The 12142-nt window shown below is 33.8% G+C and overlaps 1 protein-coding gene across 1 annotated transcript; it reads left to right on the forward strand.

Moving 5' to 3' along the window:
- Positions 1-1106: 1106 nt before the first annotated feature.
- Positions 1107-11334, forward strand: LOC121970710 (GTPase Der-like). The gene is made up of 12 exons (XM_042521600.1): positions 1107-1530; positions 3073-3140; positions 4300-4383; positions 4485-4778; positions 5303-5442; positions 5618-5705; positions 5811-5993; positions 7571-7732; positions 9488-9681; positions 10069-10219; positions 10342-10501; positions 11037-11334. Exons 1-12 carry the CDS (start codon positions 1170-1172, stop codon positions 11096-11098), a joined length of 1947 nt encoding a protein of 648 aa, XP_042377534.1. The 5' UTR covers positions 1107-1169; the 3' UTR covers positions 11099-11334.
- Positions 11335-12142: the final 808 nt, after the last annotated feature.

The raw sequence follows: 12142 nt of genomic DNA on the forward strand, positions 1-12142 counted from the left end.
AAAATTTAAAAGTTTAATATTTTTCAAATCAAAAGAGTATTAAAAATTTATTGATGGTATTGATTAGTAAATATCATAATCGTAGATCTTATAATGAGTTTGAAATAAATTTTATTAAAATTTTAAGTTTAAAAATTTATCGTTCTCAATTTACATCATCAAATTCAAATATGAGGACATAAATACAATGATAAAACTTTAAAAATTGACGGGATCATCTCAAATTAAAATTAATATATTTTTAAAATTTATCCTCAAATTTAAATTCGATTTTATAAATTGAGAACAATAGATTTTTAAATTGAAAAAAATAAAAAAGTATAATGAAAATGAGTTGAGTGATTTTGATATTACTAAAATTAGAAATGAACTTTCAATATAAAACGCACGGTTTAGTAAAATGTGGATATTTTTTTATTTATCTATTAAAGAAATAAATAAAGCGAAATGAATTTTCAATACTCTTCCAAAATAAACTCTCACAACTCATTGATCATTGTTGTGGACTAATTTCCATAAATTATAATTTCCTCCCAAGCCAATATTTGACTTGACGGTTCATTCATCGTGAACTTTGACTTTTCCATTATGCAATCAACCCCACTCGATATATGGTTTACTATTCCTTTGCGAAGAAATATTCACGTTTTAATGCATTTCATAAAGCAATTTTATTTTTTTAAATTATTAACAAAGTGGAAATATTTTAGTAGGGACTATTTCGATATTAATTTAATACTGGGGTATGTTGCAACAGGCAGATAAATAATGGAGAATTTTAAAAATTTTCAGTTAACTGGACTGGAGCAATTTTCAGTTATAATAAAATTAATTTTTCAGTTAAAAATTTGCAGATAAAATTTTCTTTGCTGTAGCGATCTGTTTTTTTTAAAAAAGAAAATATTATTTTTTTAAAGTAAAAATAATTACTTAGAAGCGTAAAATGATCTATTTCGAGATTTCAAAAAATATGTATTTCTAATAAATTAGTTAATTTTAATATTTTCATGATTGGTTTATTAAAGCATGTAAATTTTATAATAAATTTATTAATTACTGGAGAGTAAAATAAAAGCCCCAAACCCTTTGTTTTTTTTTTAATCGTCTTCTCCATTCACCCGTTGCGGATAACAACACTGGAGTCTGTTCTGCTCCGTCTCGTCCCTCCCATGGCCTCGCTATCACTTGCCGGCCTTCTCCCACGACTGCCCACTGTTCCGGCCTCTCGTCCAATTCTTTTCGCCATGGTTCCCTGCAGAGACCCCTTCTCCAGCTCCTTTTTGCCTTCCCCTTCGCCGTCGATCCTCATTCGCAGTAAAATCGCCCTTAGCGCCCTCCCACAGAGGCTCGTTGGCGAGGATGGTCATCAAGGCGAACTTGAAGAGTGGGCGGTGGAGGAGGAAGATTCTGAAGTAGAGGAGGGAGGCGGTCCCGACGATCTTTTCTCTTTTGACCTCGAGTCGATGGAGGAAGAGGCGATTGATGCTGTCAGAGAGTACTCCCTATCGTTGTCTCGTGAACTAAATTTCGGTATCGGTTCCTTCTCTTATATTTTTTCCCCTCCAAAATTGAACTTTTTTGTTCTTATTTAAGAAAGCTCCTGTGTTTTAACTGACTTTCAGACATAGTATTTGAGAATACTTCTTCGTTTATGATTTCGAACTTGAAAGAATGAACTACGCATTTGGTTTCATGCATTTTTTGGGAGTTATGCTTTAAGTTTTTTTTACGTTCGCAACATTGTACAAACAGCATTGGAGAGGTATATCATTCCTACGTTAGTAAGATGAATGCATAGCATTATATTTATTTTCCCAATAACTTAAGCTTTCGAGATAAGTGGTCAACCAATCAATTTATAACTTGATCCGGTTCACGAAGCTCCCTCTATGTAGGATCCCGGATCCATCGTACGCAGCCTTACCCTGTTTTTTGCAAAAGGCTGTTTCCAGGATTCGAACTCGTGACCTTTTGGTCACAAAGCAACAACTTTACCGTTGCGCCAAGGCTCCCCTTCAATAGATAACTTGATATAGGAGTATAAATTCTTGTGTTTGAATCTTGCTCATGCTAGTAATATTTCATCCGTTCCTGTGATTAGTTTGGGTCAGTCAAATTCCATCATCTCAGGCGCCCACTTGCATGTGGAGGGGAGTGTAAGAATATGTATGTATAGATTAACCTCTTTTCTGAAAACTTGTAATACTGTTGGGATATGTCTGAGTGTAAGAATATGTATGTATAGATTAACCTCTTTTCTGAAAACTTGTAATACTGCTGGGATATGTCTTCAACCTATGAGAAGTAAGATCCTGAGTGTATTCTATCAACCTCTTTATCACATTATGGATATGCGATGTTTAAGGTCTCTCTCTGTGTTTTCTTCACCATTTGTCATTACAATAACTATTAATTTTCTGACATGCCACTTTTGTTGTCTATCATATGAAAAATTATCAAATATATTTTTGACAATAAGATGATTAGAGATGAATGCAATATAGTTTCATTAAAATTTATGAGCAAAGTGACATAAGAATTTAATAGGTGGGCAAAATGGAAACGACATATAGGAGTATTAACTTGAATTAATTGTATCAATGGAAATGGTCTACTAATCTTGACTAATAGTTTTCTTGTCAAGGAATAACCAGTATATTGACACTCCTTATGGTGTTGATGGTATATGTGAGCTATGTAGTTGCTTTTAGACTGTATTACATATTCTGAGAAGCTAATATTGATAAATTAACATTTTAAAATGAATAATGGATGTAGATAATGGGTGCATTTATGCACATGATACCGTGTTGATTTCATAAGCTCTTAGCATTCTACTTCAGATGATTAGATAGAAGTGTTTGCAATTAATTTATGTAAACTAATGCCAAATCTTATCTAGCATCTGAGATGCTATAAGTTAAGCGAGTCATTTGGTTGCTCATGATATTTCTTCATTGCTGGTTGTATTCATGTATCTAATTGCTCGATCAAGATGCTTCCATGCTGTTTGTGCTTTTATTTGAAAGAATTTAATTTTTGTTTCTAACTTGATACACTTAATGATTCTAGAGGATGAGGTCAGTGAGAGAAGGCATACAACTGAGAAGCAAAGGATAAAGAAAAAAATTAGCAAACATGTCAGTATGGTTCTGTAACCTATGACCTTAAAGATATTTGTTTATGATCTACATGCTATAGCTTATGCTATTTGTCATTGGATAATAGATTGATAAACTTCATAAATGATGTTCTCAAGAGAATAAAGTCATGGAAGACAACTTTTACAACTATGAATTTCGATGCTTGAAAAGTTATTTGACAATGTTTTGGCAGTAACAAAGATATCCACTGGTAGAGGTGTGTCTCAGCTTTATTAAAGGATTTTTGTATGAGAATTTATACATAAATGCTCCTTTCCAGTAACTTTTGCCTCTTGAGTTTATTTGCAGATTCTGTTTTCAGTAATTTGCATTTCTTGCTTCTACTGAAATTATATATTTGATTGAGTCAGATTTGTTAAGTTCAGGCTTGGGCGTCTGTTTTCATTTTTTTTTTTTTTTTTTGTTAGTAGGATTGCCCTGCAAGTTAGTTGTAAGAGGTAGCAGGCAAGATACCAACAAACAAACCGACCTCATCTCCAAGAAGAGGATATTATGGCAACCGTCTGCTACATATGCCTTGAACTTGAAGGGAAAAGTGCCTTAACTTGTTCCTTTGTTTAGTTGATCTATCTCACGAGGTGTGTGCTTTGTAATGGGGCTGGAGGAGATCTTTTTTTAAGGGACGAGAAATTGTGATTTGTTACCAAGTTGAAAGGTAGAATAAAATATATTCAATCTAGAATTAGAGTTATTACATTCAGAGCTATGACCCCAACAGTGTTACTAATAGCTAGCAAACCATGTGAGACTAGTATACATGATGTATTCTTTATATTCTAACACATTCAAAAGGCCAACGAACTTCAGATTGACACTATAGATATATTACTTCTTGACGTGCCAATTTTTTGGTAAGAATTTGTTTCTTTCAGACTACCCTTTCTTAGATTTGAGCAAGTTACAGACACTAAAGTGGGAGTTGTCTGAGAACTACATCTCATTCTTTATTTTAGTCTTAGATTTGATATGTTTCTTCATGTTTCCAAAGCATCACTGTTTCTTTTCTTTGTGGTCCTGAACTTGTCATTCCTTTTACGTTAGTTTGACATTTTCATGCTTAAAGGCATGCTTAAGCCAATTATCTAATATTTCCAATTCTGTCAATTATCTAATATTCTCCAATTCATCCCTCCAGATTCCAGACCATCTTCTTCCAAAAGTCGCCATTGTTGGAAGGCCAAATGTTGGTAAATCAGCATTGTTCAATAGGCTTGTGGGGGTAATTGATAATTGTATTTGAATCTAGTCCATCAGAGTTAATTAGCTGGCTTCTTTTTGGGAGATTACTATGTTGAAGTTGTTATTTATGAGTTTTTATAGGGGAACAGGGCAATTGTTGTTGATGAACCAGGAGTTACTAGAGATAGGTTGTATGGGAGATCCTTCTGGGGCGATCGGGAATTTATGGTAGTAGATACTGGGGGCATTATGATCTTTTCTAGGTCACAGGCTGATGTAATGGAAGAGCTTGCAATTAGTACAACAATAGGTATGGATGGGATTCCCCTTACAGTTAGGGAAGCAGCTGTTGCTCGGATGCCATCCATGATTGAGAAACAGGCCACTGCTGCTGTGGATGAATCGTCTGTTATTATATTTCTTGTAGATGGCCAGGTACACCAATGTTCAGTACATATTTTCATTACTTCTTTTAAGAATTTTCATTGCCACAATAATTTTTTTTCTAACTAACTGATGAGCCAAAAAGTGATCATTTTCTTTGCTCAATCTGTGTTATACCTGATATAGAAGTATAAGGAGTAGTCTTCTGTTCCATGTATTCTTCTTTGCCACATTCTCATTAACCATCATATCTTCTCTGAGCTTCCTCTTCTTATTCCATCTAATAGGAAAGAAAAATAAAAAAATGTCCTCATCATGCATATTCTTCACCTTTAGCTGGGTACTTGTCATTCTACTTCACTTGTCTGGCATTTTTGTGGCTTCAATGTTCACTTTAGGTGTCCTCTCTCAGTCTTTATTGGCTAGTGTAATGGCATTTCCTTGGTTGTTCAGGATTTCAACTAGCAATTTGGTTTAATATTCAGAAAGTTAAACTATAAATGCTACTAAAATAATTAATGGAAAATTATAGAGAAAAATGACATTTTCTAACTTTTTTTTCTTATAATAAACAGGCTGGCCTTGTGGCTTCTGATGTGGAAATTGCAGACTGGTTACGGAAGCATTACTCAAATAAGTGCATTATCCTCGCTGTAAATAAATGTGAATCTCCACGCAAGGGGCTGATGCAAGCATCAGAATTTTGGTCCTTAGGGTAAGATGTTCTTCAACTATGCTAATCTTTGTTTTAATAATATGCTGCACGTGGGTATTGCACTATTGCAAGATAAATTCTGAATCCTTTTTACAGTCTTTGCATACCTTTCTCTTTATTTGTGATAGTAAAGATAAATTTCATTTTAATTATCTGAATCCTTTTTATTTGTTAGGTTTTCCCCTATACCCATATCGGCTATTTCTGGCACTGGAACTGGGGAACTCCTTGATCTTGTTTGCTCAGAACTGAAAGCAACCGAGGTACAATTAATCTCTAGTCTAAATGCAATACTAAAATATATTCCACTTTTCATCCATATTTTAGGAATGTTCTACTGATGGGATGAATTGGAACTCTTTTTTCAGGCTTCAGATAACGTTGAAGGAGAAGAAAACTATATTCCTTCTATTGCTATTGTCGGTAGACCAAATGTTGGGAAAAGCAGCATACTGAATGCATTAGTAGGGGAGGAAAGAACAATTGTTAGCCCAGTCAGCGGGACAACTCGTGATGCTATTGATACTGAAATTGCTGGACCTGATGGACAGGTTCTGACGTTCTGTTTGTCAACATTTTCTTATCTTCGTTAGTTGTTGGTACTACTAGCAAAGCTATACTTTTTCAATCACAGTACTAATTTATTATCTCTGAAATGCATGTGCGTACCTACATCCTGCTACAAATTAATTGAACATGATATCTTAATACTAGGGAACTTTATTGTTGATTGGGTTTTAAGATAAATATTGGTTTTTCTTCCACCTAGAACTTCCATAGGTAGCATCTCTAGATTGTATTGTGTTATTCTCCTGTTATGTTGAAGTTATTCCAGGCTTTGTAAAATTTTACTCACGCAACTATATTTATTTCTTCAGATATTGTTACTTTTAATACCTATCATATTTGCGAAACACACGTAAGAATTTTTTTATTATTCCAATTGATAACATTAGCTTTAAGATTGTAGAATTAGATGATTGGTGGAAATAATTATTCCTTTAATATATGATCATTGTGTAGATGACATCCTATTTCATACAGATTACAACATAAGAAGAAATATAGATATGGTAATATACCAAATGAAAATATATAATTATAATTAGGTAAAATATGAGAAGCGGATTGGGAAATAATCAGAGGGAAGTGCAGGATGATTTATACCATCTTCAAGATCATTTGATATTTACACACCTATGGATTTTTGTTAGCCGCCTAATGTCAGATTGGACGACACACAAGGTTGACAGATGATCTATGCATTTTATGGCTGGAGTGACAAGATGATTGACACACCCAGTAAGATTCTTCATCTTGAAAGAGACATGATTATCCAACTTCATGCTTGTGCTCATTGCAATTGACATAATTGGAACACTAATCTGAAGGATGATATGGTAGGTAAGAGCAACGTAATGAAAAGCGGAAAACTAGAAGAAGGAATGATAGATATGGGAGGGAGAACTAGTTGTGCATGTGACCTCCCCTCGCTAGTTCTCAAGGGGATTAGACAAGAAACCATGTTGGCTTTGATATCGTGTAAAATTAGATAAAGAGCAGTCTGTGCATGAAGCTCCCGTCAATGCGGGTCCTGTACGCAGCCTTATCCTACTTTATAAGAGGGTGTTTTGGAGACTCGAACTTGTGACCTCTAGGTTACACGGCAACAACTTAACCGTTGCGCCAAGGCTCCCCTTTACCATGTAAAATTATATGATTGGGGAAAATTAGTTTTCATTCAATATATAATCATCGTATACATGCCACACTATTTTATACTAAATGTAAATATATAATTATAATTAGAAAAAACTATTAGAGGCTGATCTAAAAATAATCGGAGAGAAATGGGGTTGATAGCAGTGCCAATATCCTTGACAAAAATAAAAGATGAAGTGTAATTATTTTTAGGAGTGATACATTTGACACTTCTTACTAGGTCTATTAGGATTCTACTGTCCGATTATCAAAACAAATAAAAGGTATCAGCATACTTGATCACCTGTGATGATCACAAAGAGATAATTTTGAATTATTTGCTGTTACAATCGACTATGCATCTAGAGATGTCAAACTTGTATTAGATCACCACCCTAAAGTGTCTAAAGTTAATTTGTTTTTGCAGAAATACAAGCTTATTGACACAGCAGGCATACGTAGAAGAGCAACTGTAGCATCTGCTGGTAGCACAACTGAGGCATTATCAGTAAATAGAGCATTCCGAGCCATCCGCCGCACGGATGTGGTGGCTCTTGTTATTGAGGCATTGGCTTGCATTACTGAGCAGGTATTCTTTTAGCTTGATACTTATTTGATTGTATTATCCTTGTAAAATTCAAGACAACTTTATCTAGATCTTTCATATTGGCTTGATGATATATATATTGATGCCAGATAGAAGAGCATGCTTTATGATATATTTTTTTTTCCAGATAAGTAAAATTTCATGTTAAAAGAAATGATGCATGTTGCCTCTTTTTACATCTATCAGTCTGCAGACAAAATTCAAAGTCATGCAATGTTGTTATTGTAAGATTTATGCAACAAGAAAAGTTGTTAATCCTTATCACTTAAATAATTTTAACTGAAAAAAATTCAATATGACATTTGCTAGTGACATGTCATTGGATTAATATTTTTTAACTAGAAGTTTAACCATAAAGTTTATATCTGCTAGATTTGTCTCACAAAATTGTCTGCATAAGTATGTTAAAATGAAGGTTCATGCTAATTTGACAAAACCTTTAAATGATCAAACTAGATTTAGCAATTATCTTTGAAAAATGGCAGGACCTGAGTGATAAAAAATGTTATTGAATATTGGAGAATATCTTGCATCCATCTGGTTCTTAACACCCACTTTCTAAAGTCCTTTTATGTTTCTATTTCTTTTGAGATTCCAGTGGATTTTTTAGTTGCGATCTTATACTGTTGTTTCAAGTAGTGTAATGAAAAATGGCATTCTTCATCCTCCATCATTGGCATCTTTTTTCATTTGCAACTGGTCTTTGTTTATTAGGTTAGGGTGGCCAAACCCCCAACATATTTGATTTTACTACAACAATAAACCAGTCATAAATATTTGGGGTTATACTATACTCAATAATTATGCCTAAGTTTTTTAAATTAATTTTAATTATCTTATGTCAAGTTCTCTTTGGTCTCTCTTTATCCCTCATTTCTTCAACTCTAATCGAACCTTTATCTAACTGTAGAATTCATTTTATCATCTATAAGAGTTGCACCTCAGTGTTCCTTTATCAGTCTTATAAGATTTTCCTTTCACCCCAAGTCCTAAGAGATAAACAAATCGTACACAACTCTAGAAACTCCTTTTTATTTGAACAGCCCAATCTTTGTCCTGCCAGTAATACCTTCAATCTCATGTTGAGAATAGATCCGAACTCAAGAACTTTCGCATATATATTCCTTCCATACAACTTTTTTTTTTCATTTTTAAAATCTATCATTGAAGAGCAAAGGGATATTAAGAAATATGATAACCCATTTACTTATGATACTACAAAATTTACTCAGAATGGATTACATCCGTCATTAAAGAGCAAAGGGATATTAAGAAAAACTTACCCCAAACTTTTGGGTTGGTGCTATTAAAAATTGTATTTGAAGGGGAGCCTTGGCATAAAGGTAAAGTTGTTGCTTTGTAACCTAAAGGTCACGGTTTGAATCCTGAAAACAACCTCTTGCAAAAAAACAGGGTAAGACTGTGTACAATGGATTCTTCCCCGGGCTCCCGCATGACGGAAGCTTCGTAGCTGTCCTTTTTTTGCTGTTAAAAATTGTATTTGCAAAGCATGATATAGTTTAGTCATCATAAACTTTTAGCAATTTTTTTTCTCCATACAATCTGAAGGAAGCAGATTAGATTTGCTTCTAAATTTTTATTGTTCTAAATAAAATATCTTTTGTTGTACTAGTAAATACGATCAGAGCCCAGTTCAGGTTTGAATTATCTATTATTAATTCCATACTTTTAATTTAGCCTGAATTAGTTGTCCTTGTCTATGTATCTATTGATAAGGATGTCAGGATTGCTGAAAGAATTGAGAGAGAAGGAAAAGGTTGCATAGTTGTAGTGAACAAATGGGATACTATACCAAAAAAGAACCAACAGACAACATCATACTATGAGCAAGACGTCAGGGAGAAGCTCCGGTTACTCGATTGGGCACCGATTGTCTACTCGACTGCAATTACCGGCCGTAGTGTCGATAAGTATGCCTCTTCTTTACTTTAGTAGTGTTTATCTTCATTGATGCTCACTCATCTCTCTTAATCTATATTCATGCTTGACTCGAGTAGTACTTCTCCGAGATCTTTAGTCGACCATTCTCTACTATTAGCATCATCTTATGATACTAATATTGTGTTTACTTCAAGGGGAGGAAGTAGGAGGGGTAATGAAGTAGTTGACATGTAAGGGAATAGAAAAGTAATGAGATATGGTATCTTCCATTCATTTCTGTTTGCCTTGTTTACTTGGACATACTTGAATAGTAAGAAATACATCTATTTGTGTTTACTAAATGGTAGCAGCATTCGACTGTAGAGTTTAGTAGCTCATTGTATGGTTGTAAACTCGTGCTTATCGCTGTTATGTAGGATCATAGCTGCGGTCGCGATGGTCGAAAAGGAGCGAACCAGAAGGTTAGGAACTTCAATTCTTAATCAGGTGGTGCAGGAAGCTATAGCCTTTAAACCCCCACCAAGAACCAGAGGTGGAAAACGTGGACGCATATACTACAGCACTCAGGTAAACTTTGGAAAGTCAAAGAGTTTTCAATTGTCAATTGCTGATGGCAGTGACGAGATAAAGCCAAAGTTGGCTTCTCCATGAATTCACCATATGAAATTCTTAAGAATGTTGTGTTGCAGGCTGCTATAAGGCCTCCTACCTTTGTTTTCTTTGTCAACGATGCAAAGCTCTTCCCGGAGACCTATCGGCGTTACATGGAGAAACAGTTGAGGAAGGATGCCGGCTTTCCTGGCACACCTATTCGTCTTCTATGGCGCAGCAGACGGAAAGGGGATAAAGGTGAATAGATCGAAATCTAACTAATCACTTTTAAAAAAAAACAAAAACAAATTGAACCAACCAAAATTTTACTATTAAAATGGAACAAACTCAACCAATATATATTTTTTATCAATCAATTGATTGATTGATTATGTCATAGCCAAATAATAATATTGATCGACTTTGAATAGATCTGGTTTATTAGTCGAGTTGTGCAATTATTTGATTTAGATATATCAATCGATTATTTACAACATATGATTGGTTTAATGGAATTTGATATTTTAAAATTGAGATCGATGGGAATAAATTGTTGGAAATAATTTTTTGTAAAAAGTAAGATAAGACTGGGTACTATGGATTATAACGGGAGCTTCGTGTACCGGACTATCCTTTTTTATGGATAGGAATAAATTGAATTAATTTAAAAAAAAAAATAACTGAGCTTACTAATTCTGTTGGTTATTTCAATTTAATCTAGATTTTATTCACCCCTATTTATATGTACACTGCACCTTGCATCGACATCTCACTTTATGCTGTTCTTGCACAGGTAGAGATGCTGATGCCAGTTTTTCAACTTCACGAAATGAGAAAATTGCAGCTGCAGCTTGACTTACATCTGAAGGTTCTCTAAAAGCAGTCCTTTTTATTGTTGCTTTGATTGATAAAATTGAGGTATTTATCTGATTCGGATATGGAATTGGAGAAGTTACTGATCAGTTTACGTCCTTGATACGAAGCTACGGCGTCGTGCATGGCCATTTACGTAGATGTTGTGTGCAACACTATCAGAAAATTAGTATATTGTGATATTTTTTCAAAATTAGTATATTGTGATATTTTTTCGACGACACTTGTTTTATAGTATTGATAAATATCTTATAAGGACATTTATTAAAATATTTTTTTAAAAAAAAATAAATATCAAATTAGGCATATTTAATAAATGTCAATATTAATTTATTAATAAAAAATATATAATTAGTTAAACTTAATTTTTGCACGAGCATGTCTAAAGGATGAACACTGCATCCTTCTCTTTTTCCAACTATTCTCCGTGTTTGTTGGTTGACATCCCCTCTCCCCTTTTCAACTTCTTCCCCTCACGACGTAGTTGTGATGGTAGTTGTTGGTCTTGGTACTTGGTGCTTGGTCTCACGATGGTTTTGCTGAAGCACGCTCAAAAGATCGGACATGTTCTTCAAAGATCTGAGTTCTCGAAGAAGGTATGATCCTCAGTTTTTTGCCTTATCTCCTTGGCTTTGGAAATGTGTGAGCAACATGGTAACTAAGCAACACTATTAGGGCTTATCTCATATTAAATGGTTGTGTCGTTTATGAGTTGTGACTATTTATATTTATACATTCATATTGTGTATTGTAATTTATGAGTGTTAAATTTAGTATACATGCATTTTAAAAAATTTCAATTTATCATAGTGCTAAACTTATTTGAATAAGTATTTTTGTAGAATCATTATGGATAAGAGTTGAATGATTTTATCGATACAAACTGAGAAGTATAGAAATGGAGTTGAGAGTTTCTTACATTTTGCATTTTCTAATGTTAAACATAAATAGAATGATTTTATGCCCTTGTGTACGGTGTAAGATTGGTATATTTGTTTCAAAAGAGGTTATTTATGATCATTTCAC

This window comes from Zingiber officinale, chromosome 4A, assembly GCF_018446385.1.
Source record: "Zingiber officinale cultivar Zhangliang chromosome 4A, Zo_v1.1, whole genome shotgun sequence".
Taxonomy (NCBI): Eukaryota; Viridiplantae; Streptophyta; class Magnoliopsida; order Zingiberales; family Zingiberaceae; genus Zingiber; species Zingiber officinale.